The following is a 19,470-nucleotide window of genomic DNA, read 5'->3' on the forward strand; positions in this document are numbered from 1 at the left end:
GATAGGGGCTCCTGGCTGGTTCCGTCAGTAGAGCATAAAACTCTTGATCTCGGCTTCATGAGTTCAAGCCCCACATTGGGTGTAGAGCTTACTTTAAAAAAAAAAAAGATGACCTCTGATAACTGTATTATGTTATATATTACTACATAATCCCCACCATTAACATTTATATATGTGTGGTTACAGTTCTGTATACTTTATGCATGTGTATGTGTATGAGTGTGCATATATATGTGTGTGTGTGTGTGTGTATGTGTATATATATATATCTCATGTAGATATATGTATAGTTTCTGGTAGTTGTTAGTATGCATACAGTTGTTTTGCGCAAAATATATAACATTTTCCTATTTACTCTGTATAACAATTTTGTGCTATCTTTATTACAGTTTAAATGACTGATTACCTATGATGCTTAGTTTTTAAAGTTGACTTTGAAACAAAACAACAGCATCTCTTGAACCTCACAATTAGTAATGTTGATTCTAAACCTAGGTTATGCATGATGTCATGATATTTTGAAAGTTGTTAATACCAGTCTTCAAATCGGATCAAGGCCAGATTGATTATGTACTCGTCTTAATTTAGAGTCAGTTCTATAGTATCTATAAGCTTAGCCTCACGACTTTTGATACCTTACTAAGTGTAATTTGAGAAATCAGTATCCCACAATGGCTTTTGGCCCTTGGATTTCATAGTGTCTAGATACATGTTGAAGCCAGTTCCAAGATGAACTGTATTGATTCACATGCTTTTTATAACCTGGCTTTAAGAAGCCTTTGGATTCTGAATGCATGGACCAGATAACTTGCTTGCTCATTATATAGGAAATAAGTTCATTATAGTTTGACATTAGGAAACACAATTTCTGTAAAATCACAGGGTAATGTTTTGCACTCTCTGTGTAATCATAAAAAGGAACAAAGGTTTGTAGGAAAATTCCAGCACCTGTCTTGTCTTCATTTTCTGTCTTGTCATTTGCTCTTGTAGCCTAACTGAGTCTCCATTCAAAGTTCACTTGGAAAAACTCAGTTTGCGACAAAAGAAGCCAGATGAAGACTTGCAGTTATACCAGATACCTCTGGAGCTCAAATTAAAACATAGCACTGTCCATGTGGATGAGCTGTGTCCTCTCATTGTCCCTAATCCAGGAGTTGCTGTCATTCATGACTATGCAAATTGGGTTAAGAAAGCATCAGGAGACTTTTTGGAAGCACAAAGTGAGTATGGACTGTTTGTAGTCTAACCTTTGATGTTTCAGGAACTGCCGTAGAAGCATGTGTTCATAGGAGGACAGATTTCCTTAGGCCAATGTAGTGAGTGGATGCCTGAGCTCACCCTTGTCTGCAGTTGAGTTGGAATGGGCAAAATCTCAAGGAAGGAGAAATGATAACATTTTTACAATTACTCTTATGGCTTTTAACTTACAAGTCCTTGTTTACAGGAACTATAGCCAAATTCCTTGGATTTTTGAAATTGCATTCCTTTTGCCACCCAGAGAACATAGGGAGAAAAAGCTATTCCTTCTTGCTTTTCTAAATCCTTCGCATTCTTCCATACTTGGTCTTCCCAGCAGTTTATGTTCAAAACTTCCCTTCCTAACCTCTCCAATACCTTTCTATTACTATTGTGACATGGTTTTCTAAACTAGTAATTTGATGAAGGGCTTTTCTACTTTGGAAACTTAACTATTTTCAAATCGTAGAAAAATCACAATATTATACGTTTCATAATATTTCAACATTATTGAAGAATGGCGACTATTTTGAACTGTTCCATGCCACACATTTTGAGAGTTGTGTATATTCATTTCTCTATGTTTGCTTCAGTTGTCTCATCTTCTTTTCAAACATGTGCGTCATTTTCCCAATGTATACTTGTTATTTGGCTTAGTGGTAAACAGTGCTTCTGTTTTGTTTTTCCTTCCTGAGGAGCAATATGAATAGAAGTTAGGAATGTAGAGTTGGACTCGGATTACTTGGGTTCAAGTCTTGGCTCTGCTACATGTTGCCTATAACTTTGAGCAAGTTACTTGGCTCTGCTACATGTTGCCTATAACTTTGAGCAAGTTACTTAATGCTCTGTACTTCAGTTTCCTCATCTGTAAAATGAAGATGGTAACTACAGTATAGTTACATCGTGTAGTTTAGAGTCGGCTTTACTCTTAAGTGCTTTCAGCAGTGTTATTTAGGCTCACTAAACGTTAGGCTGTGCCTACCGCAGGAGAGAAGACTGCCTCACAAGTTTTTAGAGCACTTCATATTTCTTAAAGCATTTTGTAAACAGAATTAAATCAAATTGGAGGACTTTTCTCTGTCATTTGAGATTATATTAGTCATAATGCAACTAGAAGAACCTATTTTAAGGAGCACAGATACACATTTGTTATATAAGTACCACAAAAACATGGAATGAACAGGCAGTTATACTACATACCTCTGGAACTTGTAAGACACAGCAGAGTGAGCTGGTGAGAGATTAGGGGAAATCAACTTGAGTGGTTGTTTGGGGTATTTATTAATTTATGTATTTTTATGCCACAATTAGAGTGATGTCCTCTGTGTACTTTGACTTCATGTCGGCATTATTTTCCTGTCCCTTCTTTAGTTGTGAAGCACTGGAGCTTAACATGGACATTATGTGAAGCCTTATGGGGCCATCTGAAGGAGCCTGACAGCCAGCCGGATGAGCCTAGTGAATACATTCAGATTCTGGAGCGAAGAAGAACTTTCTCTCGCTGGCTATCCCATACTGCCGCACCTCAAATTGAGGAGGAAGTCTCCTTAACCAGAAAAGACAGGCCTGTGGAGGCTGTCTTCAGCTACCTCACAGGCAAGAGGATCAGTGAGGCCTGCTCTCTGGCCCAGCAGTCAGGTAGGGCATATGGTCCTTCTCTGCACCCCCCTCTATATCCTACTCACTAGTTGTCCCTACCCGTTAATTGTAGATTTGCCTTTGTCTTCTAACCTGAATTAAGTATAGACTTCTCAGGAAGATTGCTGGTTCCTCAGAATAGGAACTGTGTTTTCTAGTTTTCTTTTTAGAACCTAAGCATTAGGTTTACTTAATTAAAATTATTTTAATTTTGTATGCTACATATGCGTTTGTAGTAAAACTAGAAGATACAGATAAGCAAAAAGCAATAAACCCAAATCACCTAAATCCTTTAGTATTTACTATATACATTTCAATGTACAGCTTGTATTTGGACTGTTTACTTTGTAAGGTACAAGGTATATTAAGATTTGTGTACACAAAGCAACAGATGCATGTAAACTTTTCAAAGATGGTACCCTGCTGTCTACCTACATATATATATTGAGAGAGAGAGAGAGTTCTTTTCATGTTCTCTAATATAGATATTATAGTCAAATGCTTCTTAGTATTCTTTTATCTACAAATGTATCATGTTAGTGAATTCCTTTTTTGACATTTAGACTTTTTTTCCTCCCACTATAAGCAATACTCTGAACCTTTTAAACATAGGTATTTTGCGTTAATTCACTTATTTCATTTAGGTAAGTTTGTAAATTTAATTTCCAGGCTGAGATATTTACTTTTTTTTTTTTTAAGGACCTCCCATTATATATTTGAGCTTTTTTTAGTTCCCCTTCCACTAATGAGAGGCATTCAGCAAGTACTTAATAACTGTCCAGACAGATCTTGATAAGAAAAAGATGGCATAGTCCAGTTTATGTGTGTATAATGAGATCCCTGATCAAACCTTGTTACTGAAACCTAACTTATCTGAAACCAACTAATTGGAGCTGTCAACTGAATTTATTTTTGGAGGACTTGGCCAGTTTGGATTGTAAGGAACAAATCATAGGAGAAGCTAGAATCAAGAACTTCTACACGTGGACAGTTGCATTCCACTGTCACTACATGGTTAGCCTTTTGTGATCTTCATATATTTTTGCACAGTGAGAATTTGTCTTCAGGATTGGCCTTTTATAAAGTTAAGAAGATTATGAATCATTAAATTAAAGAGATAAAGTTATGCTCACCAGCACATATATGTATAGCAGAAGATCTTAAGGAGTGCCAGAAGTCAGGTCCTTAGATTTATTTGTTCACAGACTCTACTCCCCCCCCCCTTTTTTCTTTTCTTTAAGATTAAACTTTTGGCAAGGCATTACCTTTCAGCTTACTAAAAACTTTTGCTTCGCTGTCTCCACTTTTTTTTTTTTAAAGATTTTATTTATTTATTTGACAGAGATAGAGACAGCCAGCGAGAGAGGGAACACAAGCAGGGGGAGTGGGAGAGGAAGAAGCAGGCTCATAGCGGAGGAGCCTGATGTGGGGCTCGATCCCATAACGCCGGGATCACGCCCTGAGCCGAAGGCAGACGCTTAACCGCTGTGTCACCCAGGCGCCCCACTGTCTCCACTTTTAATAATTGATAGAACAACTAAACAATCAAGAATGTAAAATACTTAAACACTATCAGTGTTTCCTTATATCTATCCAGCAAGAAGAAAGACCTCAAATCAATAACCTAAGCTTCTACCTTAAGAAAATAGCAAAATGAGAACTAAACGTAAAGGTAGAAGAAGAGAAGAAATAGTAAAGACTAGAACAGAAATCAAGGAAAATGACAATGTATAAAAACAGTGATCAATTACACCAAACATTCATTCTTTGAAAAGAGTGAGAAAGTTTATAAACCTTTAACTACACGGATCATGGGGGTGGGGGGGGGAAGACCACAAATTATAAAAAACAGGCATGAAAGAAAGAACATCACTACTAACCCTACAGAAAAGGGACTACTATAAGAAATTCTGTGTCATCAGATTCAGCAACTTAGATAAAATTGACAAATTGCTAGGAAAATACAAATTACCAAAACCGACTCAAGAAAAAGTAGAAAATCTAAATAGATCTATAACAAGTAAAGAGGTTGAATTAGTAACTAAAAATCTTCACTCAGAAAAGCCAAGGTCCAGATGTCTTCACTGGTAACCAGCACTATTTTTGAAGAAGTAATACCAATCCTCTCTACAGCTCTTTCAGGAAATAGAGGGAGCACTTCCCATCTTGTTCTGTGATGACGTTATTACCCCGATGTCCAAGCAAATGTACAGAAAACACACAGCTAACATCATAATGTTGAAAGACTGAATAATTTCACCCTAAGATTGGGAACACCATTTCTATACAGCATTGTAATGGATGTTGTAGCCAGTGTAATCAGGAAAGGAAAAGAAGCAAAAGTCATACAGATTAAGAAGGAAGAAGTAAAACTGTCTCTATTCAAAGATGGCATGATTCTGTATGTCCATAGTTCAGTCCTAAAGAATCCACAGAAAAGGCAGTGGAACTAAATAAACTAGTTCAGCAGAGTCTCAGGATTCAAGATTAGTATACAAAATTCAGTCGTGTTTCTGTGTCTTAGCAACAGGCAATCCAAAAATGAAATTAGAAAAATAATTGCATTCACAATAACATCAGAAAGAATAAAATACTTAAGGAATAAATGTCACAAAAATGAGACTTGTACTGTAACTGTAAAGCAGTGCTGAGGAAATAAAGATCTACATAAACGAAGAAACACATTTCACCTTCATGGAATACATCTCAGCTTTAGCACTATTGTCATTTTTGGCTGGTAATTTTTGTTGTGGAGGCTGTCCTGGGCATTGAAAGTTACTTAATAGCATCCCTGCCTTCTGCCCATAAGATGGCTTTACCCTCATTTGGGAGAACCAAAAAATACCTCTAGACATCGTCAGATGTTCCCTGGGGAACAAAACCATTCAGATTAAGAACTAATAGATTGGGAATTTCTGTGTTGTTAATTGATTTGTACATGAGTGCGTTTTCTATCAAAATGCCTACAATAAGCATTTTTGGAGAAATTAATAGGCTGATCCTTATTTGGAAATGTAAAAAACCTAAACGGTTTTGGAAAAGAGGAACTAAATCGGGGGACTCAACACTTACCTGATTTCAAAACTTCTGTAAAGCTGCAGCAGTCAAGACAATGTGGTACACTGGCATAAAGATGAACATAGAAAAATAGAATAGAAATGAGACTTCAAATATGAAACCCTTCCACTTGTAGTCAGTTGAGTTTTGACAAAAGTGCCAAGATAATTTAAATATGGAAAGGATAGTCTTTTCAGCAGATAATGCTGAGGTAGTTGAATATTCATATGCAAAAGATTAATTTATATACTTACCTTGTACCATACACTAAAATTAACTTGAGGAAGTACCCTAGAATCCTGCCATTTGCTCAGTATATGTCCTCATCAGTGGGAAAGTGTGAAAAATCAAGGTTTGGCAGAAGCCAATTGGTTGGTTGTGTAATCAAAGCAAAGAGAGAATCTTTTTTTTTTTTTTTTAAAGATTTTATTTATTTATTCGACAGAGATAGAGACAACCAGCGAGAGAGGGAACACAAGCAGAGGGAGTGGGAGAGGAAGAAGCAGGCTCATAGCGGAAGAGCCTGATGTGGGGCTCGATCCCAGATTGCCGGGATCACGCCCCGAGCCGAAGGCAGACGCTTAACCGCTGTGCCACCCAGGCGCCCCAGCAAAGAGAGAATCTTAATGAATGTATTATATCAAGCTCTGAACTCAACCATTTCTAGTGACCAGGATATTTAAACATCTTGGCCAATAAATCCTCTCTTTTGGGTTCTCTAGATACACTGAAATAATCTTTTCTTTTTTCCTTTTAGTATCACTCACCTAGAATACTAGCAGCTCATGGTCAAGTGGGTTACAGCACTTACTGAATAAATCATAGTCCAGTCATGCTTTGATTACCTGTATACAGAGAGACCATTTGTCCTGCACATTTCCAGATGTATTCCTGATGCATGATTTCTTTCCTCTAGGCCTCTCTAGTTTGTGAAGGAAACTTTTGAGATGAGAGCCTCAGTTTTGGCAAGATGGTACTTTATATAGACTGACCCATATACAAAAATAAAAGGAGAAGGACTTGACTTTTAGGAGGTTTGTAGTAAGGGCTGAAACAAAGCATTTTTCTCTTAACTTACAGCTTAACTGGAAGTTTGCATAAACTGGAATTTCTATGCCCTCACATTCTGGTTAATTAAAACCTTTTTATTGCCTCAGCCCTTTGTACTTAAAAATTTTTAGTAAAAGGGGCTCCTGGGTGGCACAACGGTTAAGCATCTGCCTTCGGCTCAGGGCGTGATCCCGGCGTTATGGGATCGAGCCCCACATCAGGCTCCTCTGCTATGAGCCTGCTTCTTCCTCCCCCACTCCCCCTGCTTGTGTTCCCTCTCTCGCTGGCTGTCTCTATCTCTGTTAAATAAGTAAATAAAATCCTAAAAAAAAAAAAAAAAAAATTTTAGTAAAAGAGATGATTAGACCTGTGAGAGTAAAGAGTCAGTGACTCTCTTTGTAGCACACACATCCGTGTTTTGTCTAGGTTTCAGTTTGCCATTTCTCAGTGCCATTCTAGTGGGACATGTTTTCAATTATGTGATCTCAGTTTTCACTACAAACCTTTGAATCAGATAATACTTTGCTCCATTTTACAGATGAAGTACCTTATCTAGGGTCGCAGAAGTAATAGTAGATCTATCATTGAGCCCTGTACACTATACAGTCTATATGTAATTTAGGTTAAACTACTTTGAACATTTTCTACCCAAGCAGAAAATGGTAAGTTCTTGGTCAGTATTTTGGCATCACTGCAGAAAGGAGTCACAGTGTAAAAGTTCTTCCTCCTGAGGGCTAGAAGAAATAAGATAATGCCCCCAGGTGTTTGCCCAAGTCTGTTAATCCTCGTGATCACCAGAGAACTGTTTCTGTTGTAGGTGATCATCGTCTTGCCCTCCTTTTATCCCAGCTGGTGGGTAGCCAGTCAGTCCGGGAGCTGCTTACTATGCAGCTGGTGGACTGGCAGCAGCTCCAGGCTAACTGTTTCATCCAGGATGAGAGACTGCGCATCTTCGCCTTGTTGGCTGGAAAACCGGTACTTTCCTCTTTTCTCATACACTTGTATACATTTTCTCATAAATTCAAGATGGCTTCAGGTTAAGGGAAAGAGCTATCTTTGTAAATTGGGTACTGTGACACGTAGCCAAACAACTTGTTTTTAAATTTTAGTGGAAGTATTTTCAAATGACAGAGGTATAACAGGTACATTGTAAACGAAAACTGGTCATATAGAAATTAAAATACTAAAATTCACCATATCCCTTATCCTAGTGGTAAACAACGTAAATAATTTGTAGTCTCTTTCCAGACTTATTGTAAGTCTATATCAACATGTATGTGTGCATATTTACACGTGTGTACATATTCCAATAAAGTCAGTTATACACAGCAGTTCTGCAAGTTACCTGACTGTATGTGGACATTTTTTCATGTCGTGTAGCACCACTCTTTAATAGCCACTTCTGTTCATTTTATGGGTGATATGCCACAATTATTTTAAGCCCGTTTTCTTTTGCTGCCTGCCTGATTGACATCTTGATGTCACTTTCCAAAAATGAAATAGCTGGTCAGAATTTATGCACAGCTCAAAGTTTTAGAAGATGGCAAGTGTAGACAGTAAGAAGACCTCCTGTTCACTCTCTGTGGTTCTCATCTCTTCTCAGAGCACCCGTAGTCTAAATCCGCCCTCTCACCTGCCACCAGGGAGCTGCGTATTTTATATTTGGATCATTAACACTGCCGATCTAGTTCATTTAAAATGTTGTTTGAATAGGGGCACCTGGCTAGCTCAGTTGGTAGAGCATGCAACTCTTGATCTTGAAGATCGGGAGTTTGAGCCCCGTGTTGGGTGTAGAGATTACTTTAAAAAAAGAAGTAAAATGTTACTTGAATAAGTGAGTAACTTGATAATGTGTAACACATAGCTGTGATGACGAGTTTTGTCTCCTGCAGGTATGGCAGCTCACAGAGCACAGGCAGATCAATGTGTGCTCATTTTTGGATTGGAAACGCGCCCTGGCTGTTCATCTTTGGTATTTGCTTCCACCAACAGCCTCCATTTCCAGGGCACTCAGCATGTATGAAGAAGCATTTCAGGTATTTATGTTCAGTAGAGCCAACCAAGAGTCACTGGGGGGAGTTCTGTTTTTGCCAGAAAAGTACTGCAGAAAAAAAAACATCAAGTCACACTTCATAATACTTTTTCGTAACTGCTTTTTTTGAAAGTACCATAAAATTGAAATGGACCCAGGAAATCTGATAGGAAACTTTTCTCCTGCCTCTGGACAGGGCTATTCTTAAACTGCTCCAAGTGTCTGCTTCTGTTTTATTTAATATGATGTTTCCACAGTTGACTTTCTTAAAGCTGTTTTCCTGCCCCCAAACGAGAGGGTTTTTCTTTATTCCTAATGCTGTCTTATTCCTTTGGGAATTCCCTGAGATACAGCCCAACCTCAAGTCTGGTATAGTCCAAATTAGCAGGCCTGAAAAATTTGCCCCTAAATATCATATTCATATGCCTTGACAGTGTTGAGGTTAAAATACTATTATTGTGAGGGGCACCTGGGTGGCTCAGTTGGTTGAGCATCTGACTCTTGGTTTCAGTTCAGGTCGTGGTCTCAGGGTCGTGAGATGGAGCCACGCATCAGACTCTGGGTCAACGAGAAGTCTGCTTGAGATTCTCCCTCTGTCTCTGCTCCCCCCACCTCGCACTCATACTCTCCCTCTGCCCCCATCTAATAAATAAATTCTTTTTTATTTTTATGCTTTTTAAAGATTTTATTTATTTGACAGAGAGAGAGGGAAAGAGAGCACAAGCAGAGAGAGTGGCAGGCAGAGGAAGAGGGAGAAGCAGGCTCCCCGCTGAGCAGGGAGCCTGATATGTGGGGCTTGATCCTAGGACCCTGGGGTCATGACCTGAGCTGAAGGCAGACGCTCAACCGATTCAGCCATCCAAGTTCCCCCAAATAAGATCTTTTTTAAAAAAGTATTATTAATGTGGGGTTTTTTAATTTATTTTTTTCTACAGAGAGAGAGAGTACGAGAAGTAGGGGGAGGGTCAGAGGGAGAGAGAGAACCCCAAGCAGGCTCCATGCCTCGTTTCCACAACCCTGAGACCATAACCTCAGATGAAACCAAGAGTCAGACGCTTAACGAACTGATCCACCCAGGCGCCACTATTAATGTTTTTAAAACCATCATTTTTTCAGTTCTTTTCTTACTGTCCACAGTCATTATCTTTGAAATCATTTGTCAGAATTATTTGTCAGGAGAAAGAGAACACTAAAGAAACTGAGTGTAATAAGAATTGTGACAAGAAAAAAAGAATGAATTGTAACAAGAAAGGTATGAGGTTTAATGACAGCTATCCAAACTCTTTGATAGTCCCTTGAAGACAGGTGGACCATGTCACCACAAAATACACTTAAGATCCTTGACACATTGCATTAGGATGTCATCATTCTTAATACATGTGTCTAAGTTATTAATACATGATCACATCTAGTGAAACATACTCACAGCTGGTATACTGTTTTATCAAATTCTTCCCTTCAGAATTCCTCTGAGGCTGACAGGTATGCCTGCTCCCCACTTCCTGCATACCTGGAGGACTCTGGCTGTGTGATAAAGGAGGAAGAAAACCCACAGAGACCACTTCAAGATGTCTGCTTTCACCTTCTAAAACTTTACAGTGACAGGTCAGTCAAAGCTATGCATGCTGGTCACTTGAGGGCTTAATCAGCCCTAGGGAGTCCTTTCCTGAGATTTTTTCCCTTTAATGTGAAGCCAAATTGCCAAAAGTTGTATAAATTAGCAAAGTATAATTTATAGTAGTTGAATGCAAGGAACATTGGAACTAGGGTTAGAGATCTAAAAAGTGATTAATAAGGTACAATTTACAAATAATGAAGTGTGCATTTTAATATAATGTAACTCCTCATAATGAACATAGCAGTTACCCCGCAGAAGTTTCCTCATGCCCCTTTGCAGTCAGTCCCCACCCCCAGACAAGTAACTAACTGGCTTTTTGTTACTATAGATTAATTTTACATAATTGGGATCATTCTGTTAAATTTTGTGCCTGGCTTTTCACTCACATAATGGTTCTGAGATTTATCCATGCTAATATGTGTATCAGAAAGTTTTTTTTTTTTTTTTTAAAGATTTTATTTATTTATTCGACAGAGATAGAGACAGCCAGCGAGAGAGGGAACACAAGCAGGGGGACTGGGAGAGGAAGAAGCAGGCTCATAGCAGAGGAGCCTGATGTGGGGCTCGATCCCATAACGCCGGGATCACGCCCTGAGCCGAAGGCAGACGCTTAACCGCTGTGCCACCCAGGCGCCCCCAGAAAGTTTTTTATTGCATAATTTATTCATTTATTGATGAATAGTTTTTCTTGATTTTGGCTATTACAAATAAAGATGCCATGAACATTTATACCCAAATGTGTCTATATCATTGTACATTCCCACCTAGATCTCTAGGTGTTCCATATCCTCTTCAGAATTTGGTATTGTCAGTTTTTTAAATTTTGCCATTTTAATGGGCATATAGTGGCATCTCATTGTGTGTGCATTGTTGTTAAACAAGACACAGTGGTTTATTTATCCTGCAGCAGTATATGAACACATACTGTTATTACAGATAATCAGTTAATTAAAACTGTCTCAGCAGAACTATTGCACATATTATAAGAAACAGTGAGGGACTTTTCCAGTTATAACTAAGCACTCCTATCTCATTTCAGTTCTTTAAATACTTTTAAGTATTAAATATGTAACTATGTTAGAGGATGATATAGTTTTTGTTTAAGATTTTATTTACTAGAGAACACGCACGAGGGGGAGGGGGATGAGGGGCAGCGGGAGAGGGACAAGCAGACTTTCAGACAAACAAAACTGGACAAGGGCCTTGATCTCAACTGAGTGAGCCACCCAGGCACCCCCAGATAATATAGTTTTATATTGTGGTAAAATATAAATAACTAAAGTAGTGCTTTAATTTGCATTTCCCTAATGACTAATAATGTTGAGCATTTTTCCATGTGCTTATTTACCATCGTCTCTATGCCATCGGTTTTTTGCCCATTTTTTAATAGAATTGTCTTGTTGTGTTGCAGTAGTTCTTTGTATATTCTGGATATTAGTCCTTTATTATAAACGTGTTTTTGTAATAATCCTAGTATAAGGGCTTGTTTTTTTCAATTTTTTTTTTTTTAAGATTTTATTTATTTATTCAACAGAGATAGAGACAGCCAGCGAGAGAGGGAACACAAGCAGGGGGAGTGGGAGAGGGAGAAGCAGGCTCATAGCGGAGGAGCCTGACGTGGGGCTCGATCCCAGAACGCCAGGATCACGCCCTGAGCCGAAGGCAGACGCTTAACCACTGTGCCTCCCAGGCGCCCCTGTTTTTTTCAATTTCTTAATAAAGAAAATGAAGAGTAGAAGTTTTACATTAAGTTCAATTAAAGTTTTTAAACTATTAAATCAATTTCTTTACTAGTCTGTTGAGGTTTTCTGTTTGTTCTTGAGTCACGTTCGAGCATTTGCTTTTTTTAAGGAATTTGTTTCCTCGAAGTCATCAGATTTATTGGCATAAAGTTATTCATAACATTTTCCTTATTATCCTTTTTAAATGTCTGTGTGATCTGTAACTATGTCTGTCTCCTTCTTGATATTGGTAATATGTGTCCTTTATCCTTTTTTTCTTGATTGTTCTATGTACAGCTTTTGGTTTTATTGTTTATCTCTATTATTTATCCAGTTTAAAATGGATCAGAAACCTAAATTTCAAACCTAAACCAGAAAATCTTTGCAACTGGGAGTTAGGCAAAGATTTTTTTGACACCAAATAATCTGTAGAAGACAAAATTGGTGAACTGGACTTCAAAAAAATTAAAAACTGTTAATCATTGAAAAACTGTGAGGAGAATGGAAAAACAAGCCACAGATTGGGGGAAGATACTCGCAATTCATATATCTGATAAAGACCTTGTATCCAGAACATATAAAGAACTCCTTTTTTTAAAAAAAATTTTGTTTATTTGAGAGAGAGAGAGAGAGAGTGCCACTCAAGCTGGTAGGGTGGGAGAGGTACAAGCAGACTCCGTGCTAAGCGTGGATACCGACATGGGGCTCCATCTCTCGACCCTGAGATCATGACCTAAGCTGAAATCAAGAATTGGATGCTTAACTGACTGAGCCACCCAGGTGTCCCCAGAACATTTAAAGAACTCTTAAAACTCAGTAATAATAAAACAACCCAATTTTTAAAAACGGGCAAAATAGGGGCACCTGGGTGGCTCAGTCGTTAAGCGTCTGCCTTCGGCTCAGGGCGTGTGATCCAGGAGTCCTGGGATCGAGCCCCGCATCAGGCTCCCTGCTCCGCTGGGAAGCCTGCTGCTTCCTCTCCCACTCCCCCTGCTTGTGATCCTTCTCTCGCTGGCTGTGTCTCTCTCTGGCAAATAAATAAATGAAATCTTAAAAAGGGGGGGCAAAATATTTAAACATTTACTCTACCAAAGAAGACCTAGATGTCAAGCACATGAAAAGGTGTTCAGCATCAATAGACAATAGGGAAATGCAAATTAAAGCCATCATGCGGTACCACTGTCCACCTATTAGAATGACTAGAAATTAAAGACCTGGGGCATCTGGGTGGCTCAATCAGTTAAGCCTCCGACTCGTGATCTCAGCTCAGGTCTTATCTCAGGGTTATGAGTGTAAGCTCCTCCCAGCGTGGAACCTACTTGAAAAGAAAAGAAAAAAAGACCCGTACCACGTGTTGTCATAGATGTGGGGCAGCTTGAATTCTCATACACTGCTGGTGAAAAATGTAAAATGGTATGAGCACTTTGGTAAACAGTTTAGCAGATGGGAAAGTTAGACAACACCTGAATGCATATGATCCAGTCATGCTACTCCTAGGTATTTACCCAAAAGAATAAAAACATATGTCAGTATACAGATGTTTGTAACGGCTCTGTTTATAATGGTCCAAAACAAGAAACAAGCCAATTTCTATCAACAGGTGAATGGATAAGCAAATTGTTGTATATGTGTGTAATGGAATGCTACCCAGCAATAAAAGGGAATGAACTGTTTATACACACGATAAATAGTGAATCAGAAGATAATTTTACTTGGTTTTAAAAGAGGTGAGACAAAAAAGTACCCAGAAACATACATACTGTATGATTCCAGTATCCCTAAAATTCTGGAAAATGGAAACTGATTAATCACAGAAGACAGATCAGTGGTTGCCTGGGAAAGGTGGGTGTAAGGAGGGGCAGGAAGAGGGATTACAGAGGGGCATAAGGAAACTTTTGGAGGTGATGAAGTGTTTATCTTGACCTTGGTGGTAATTTCACGTATGTGGTACATATGTTAAAACTTAATGAAAATTGCACATTCTAAATATGTTCTGTTTACTGTGTGTCAGTTTTTTTAATATCAAAAAAAAAAAAAAAGAAAAAGGAATGTGTCAAGGTGCCAGTAATAGAGAAACTGGAGCCACAAGGAGAAAATAAACCTTGTTCTCATGAAAGGTAGAATTGCTATGACTAAAGCCTTACATAAAATCCACACTCTGTCCCATACAAATAGTCTAGAACTGCACTGTCCAACATACTAGCTGGTATTCACATATGACTATTTTAATTTAACTAAACTTTTAAAGTTAGTTACTCATTCACAATAGCCACATTTCAAGTGTCTAATAGCCACATGTGGCTGGCTATTGGCTATCTTTGGTCAGGGCAGGTTATAGAACATTTCCATCATCCCACAGAGTTCAGTTTGACAGCACTGGTCAAGAAAACATCTGTTCATTACTTGGGGAAGTGTTAGCAAGTTATAAAATAGGATCTTAGGTGAAAAGTTTAAAGTTATTGGATGGTAATCTAAGCCCTAAAACTTGCAGGTGTGAGATCTTAATTTATACTATTCTTATGATTTGGGGAAATGCAAGCTAAGAACGTTACACATAAACTGGTCCAGGACCATTAAAATCTTTGGGATCCCAGCAGAAGAAAGAGCAAAAGTCTGTATAGGGACACTTTAAAAATCCAGGGCACCTGAGTTTCCTTATATAAAGAATAATCCCTACTAGATAAAATCAGAGGTAGAAATTACAAGCCATAGAAGGAAGTAACCATCATGAAGACTAGTTAGCTATTCAAACAAACAGGAGAATTAGCACTCCAACTTCATATAATAGAACAGTCTGAAGATCCTAATATAACTACATGTTTTAAAGGGTTAAGAAAAGTATCGGGGCGCCTGGGTGGCTCAGTCGGTTAACCATCTGAACTTCAGCTCAGGTCATGATCTCAGGGTCCTGGGATCCTGGTATCGAGGCCACACTCAGCGGAAGGTCTGTTTCTCCCTCTTCCTCATCCCTCCCCCGCTCTTGCGCTGTCACTCGCTCTGTCTCAAATAAATAAAATTTTTAAAATAAATTATTAAGTGAAGGAATGAAGACTAAGAGTTGTGAAGATTCCACGTACCAGGATGGTAAATATCTAAGCCAAACAAATACCAGCAAACCCGTCAGATCACACAACCACAGAAGAGGAGGTGCTTTCGTTTTTAGTAGGATCTGTAATCTGGCTGAACCTAGAAGTAGATTGATACAGCACAGTCTCAGAGGGAGACCATGTGGTCTATAATGCTTCTGTTCTCGGGTGCCTGCCTTTATTATCTTCTAAACCGTAGCCAGAACAGTTGACCTATCCATTGCAGGTGGTCTACTGCCTTGATACGGTAACTCTCAGCACATTTTCCTTTGCAGACATTATGATCTCAACCAGCTCCTGGAGCCTCGAAGCATAACAGCGGATCCTTTGGACTATCGCCTAAGCTGGCACTTGTGGGAGGTGCTGCGGGCTCTTAACTATACCCATCTCTCCGAACAGTGTGAGGGTGTGCTACAGACCAGTTATGCTGGCCAACTGGAAAGTGAGGGGCTCTGGGAGTGGGCCATCTTTGTCCTCCTGCACATTGACAACTCAAGGTGAGTAAGAAGCTATGAACTCCCTCTACATTTAGTGCTACAGGGCAGTGCCAACAGCATCAGTCTCCTCGGGTTTAATTCAGTAAGCATCTAGGATGTATTCTGGGTCCAGCCTTGTGATAAATCTTAAGACAGTTCAACGCACAGCTATCTCTGTATTCATGTGAACAAGTTGGAAGTGAGACTGCCTTGAGTTAAGTGCCAAATTATGCTATTTATCATAAGACCTCTCAGTAGTCTGAGAAGTGAGAAGAGATCTCCATGAACTGCAGTGATCAGGGAAAACCCTGGACAGGAACAGGAAAAATTAACAGGAAACAGAAGGATATGTCCACATGGGGCTCCCCCATTAACTTAGACACAGATGCACATGAATGTGGCATATTTAGGAATTCTGCAGAAACCATGCTTGCTGAGCTGCCTCAGTGGATCTGTGGAGTGATGTAATGAGTGGGCAGGGAGGGCCCCTTCTTTTTCTGTCTGCTGGCTTTCTCCCTCTCTGGCCTTCCTTTGCCATCCACCCTCACCTACACTTCTTTTGATAGTAGCGTATTTATCAGTATATCCTTGCTTAGATACCTAATGTTTTTGTTCTCTATCCTAAAAGAGCCTTTTCTCCATGGTATGAATAAGATAAAGTTGGAGACTTTTTCTTTTTTATTAATGGTAATAGCATGGTATTACACTAATAAAAACATTTATATAGTCCTCCGTCATATAGTACTTTTACATATATTTATCCTCTGTTGTAAACACTTTACAACTCAATTGTAATTAATCACCTCAGTGCTCAAAATGAGCCTATAAGCACTCTTACAATCTCTGTTTTATAGATGCACAGTCTAACGCAGAGAGAGTTTAAGTAATTTTTGCTCAAGGTCACATAGCTAGTAAATGGCAGAGTCTTCCAACTCAAGACACCCAGAGTCTGTGCTCTTAATCATTATGCTGCGCTCTCTGTCATGTTACATAGTGTGGAAAGGAGTTGAGTTTTGTAGTCAGACCTCCTTCAATTCTAGATCCACTCACTTTGACCTGGAGTAAAGCTTACTCACTTTTGATTTTTGGTTAAAGATACTCTCTTTTTATCTGTAAAATCATAATATTAATGCCTGCCCAGTCAAAGGTAGTTGTGGGATTAAAGGAGGAAAAGTAGGAGTGCCTGGCTGGCTCAGTTGGTGGAGTGTGTGACTCTTGATCCTGGGGTCATGAGTTCGAGCCCCACATTGGGCATTAAGATTACTTAATAAAAAAAAATTTTTAAGGGCCTCCTGGGTGGCTCAGTAGGTTAAACATTTGACTGAAACATTGGTTTCAGCTCAGGTCATGACCTCTCAGGATCATGAGATCAAGCCCCATGCGAGGCTCTGTGCTCAGCACTGTCTGCTTGAGATTCTGTCCCTCTTCTCTCCCTCTCTGCCCCTCTCCCAGCTCTCTTTCTCTCTCTCTCTAAAATAAATAAAACCTTTTAAAAAAAATTTTTTTTTAAAGGGAGTAAAAGTATAAAGCGCCTAGCACAGCCTTATCTTTAAGGAATTTCTCCTCTTCTCCCTTACCAGGAAGCAAAATGACTCCATACTTTCCTTTGAGTTTATTTAAACAAATTCACAAGGGAATTTCACATGGTAAAAGGCTGGCTAGTAAGATAACTGATGATTTAAGAGTAGGCTCTAGGGAAGCAAATCCTATTTCCTGATAAAGGATTTTTTTAAGTGAATTTTTTCAGTTTATTTTGTTTTTCTATGTATGTATGTACGTACGTGTGTATGTCATCTCTACACTCAACATTGGGCTCAAATTCAGGACCCTGAGATGAAGAGTCGCATGCTCTTCTGACTGACCCAGCCAGGCACTCCCCTGATAAAGAATTTTAGAAATGAAGCAGTTGAGATTAGGGGTCCATGGAAAGCCTTGAAAAGGTCCTTGAAAAGGTGTTCAGAAAAGATTCTAAGATGAGGAAACTAGTTTTTATTTGATATTTAAATTTGGTCCTTTGGGAGTCTCCTGGGTGGCTCAGTCGGTTAAGCATCTGCCTTCAGCTCAGGTCATGATCCCAGGGTCTCCCTCTCCCTCTGCCAGTCTCTCCACTTATGTTCTTTTGCTCTCTCTCAAATAAATGAATAAAATCTTTAAAAAAAAAATAAATCTCGTCCTTTGTGGCACCTTGAGTGGCTAAGTCTGTTGAGTAGCCTACTCTTCATTTTGTTTTTTGTTTTTTTTTTTTTAAGATTTATTTATTTATTTATTTATTCAACAGAGATAGAGACAGCCAGCGAGAGAGGGAACACAAGCAGGGGGAGTGGGAGAGGAAGAAGCAGGCTCATAGTGGAAGAGCCTGATGTGGGGCTCGATCCCACAACGCCGGGATCACGCCCTGAGCCGAAGGCAGACGCTTAACCGCTGTGCCACCCAGGCGCCCCCCTACTCTTTATTTTGGCTCAGATCATGATCTCAGGGTAGTGGGGTCGAAACCCACATTGGGCTCCATGCTGCTTGAGATTCTCCCTCTTCCTCTGCCCATCTCCCCCCCCCCCCGCACCCCACCCCAGCTCTCTCTCACTCTCTTTCTCTCTGAAATAAGTAACATCTTTTAAAAGAAAATAAATAAATAAATAAATGGCTGGTCCTTTGGCCCAGATAGGAAAAGACTCTCCTTAAGGGGCCTTGAGACCAAAAGGAGTGAGGGTAGCCTAAATCTAGAGGCAGAGAGAAAATGAAGGAAATCTGGTGGTTTTGAAGGGGGGAGGGGGAAGCAAACAAGGACCCAGAAGAGACTTTACCTTTAAAAACTACTTCATTTACTTGTACTGACCATACAGGAGAAAAGGAAGGGAGAAGATTGGAAATGAACTACAAAGAACTCCTCTGTGGAGAATAAGAGTCTCCTATCCTAGTCCTTGATATCCTGTTACTAGGAAGAAAATAAAAGAAAGGGAAAGCCTTTTCTTAGCACTGGACAACCTTCCCTAGAATATTAGTTTTCACTATTTTTTGATCATGAAAATATAACATGCTTAGATACTTCTATTTCATTTAAAAAATGCTGATATGGCTTTTGGTTTTTTTTTTTAAGTGAAGTTGAAAGTGGTCCACTAAATGTTAAGACCTGCAGTTTGAGAGACTATCTCAGGGGGTCACTCTGCCCTATCTGAGGCAGCCTTCTCCATCAGTGAGGATGGGATTTATTCTCATTGTCCTTCTTCCTACAGCATGCGTGAGAAGGCGGTTCGAGAGCTGCTTACCCGGCACTGCCAACTATTAGAGACCCCTGAGTCTTGGGCTAAGGAGACTTTCCTGACCCAAAAGCTTTGTGTGCCTGCTGAGTGGATTAACGAGGCCAAAGCAGTGCGAGCACACATGGAATCTGACAAGCACTTGGAGGCCCTCTATTTATTTAAAGCTGGACACTGGAACCGCTGCCACAAATTCATCATCAAGCACTTAGCTTCTGGTAAGTGCTTCACACCAGGGCCTGTGTCTCCTGGAATCACCCCAAATTCTTCCAACCTCTAAACCCCATGATTAGTCAGACCAG

The 19,470-nt window shown here is 39.4% G+C and overlaps 1 protein-coding gene across 7 annotated transcripts in view; it reads left to right on the top strand.

The window, feature by feature from the left end:
* Positions 1 to 19,470, top strand: part of NUP98 (nucleoporin 98 and 96 precursor) — a 114,377-nt gene that overhangs the window by 84,931 nt on the left and 9,976 nt on the right. For all 7 annotated transcript variants that reach the window (XM_045782822.2, XM_045782821.2, XM_045782826.2 and 4 more), the window contains 7 exons: positions 991 to 1,220; positions 2,608 to 2,874; positions 7,799 to 7,956; positions 8,874 to 9,017; positions 10,476 to 10,618; positions 15,714 to 15,935; positions 19,145 to 19,386. In XM_045782822.2, coding sequence (XP_045638778.2) covers positions 991 to 1,220; positions 2,608 to 2,874; positions 7,799 to 7,956; positions 8,874 to 9,017; positions 10,476 to 10,618; positions 15,714 to 15,935; positions 19,145 to 19,386 — 1,406 coding nt within the window. The remainder of the gene's footprint in view (positions 1 to 990; positions 1,221 to 2,607; positions 2,875 to 7,798; positions 7,957 to 8,873; positions 9,018 to 10,475; positions 10,619 to 15,713; positions 15,936 to 19,144; positions 19,387 to 19,470) is intronic.

Source organism: Ursus americanus, chromosome 16 (genome assembly GCF_024610735.1).
Source record: "Ursus americanus isolate L20-20 chromosome 16, mUrsAme1.1.p, whole genome shotgun sequence".
In the NCBI taxonomy this organism is placed as follows: Eukaryota; Metazoa; Chordata; class Mammalia; order Carnivora; family Ursidae; genus Ursus; species Ursus americanus.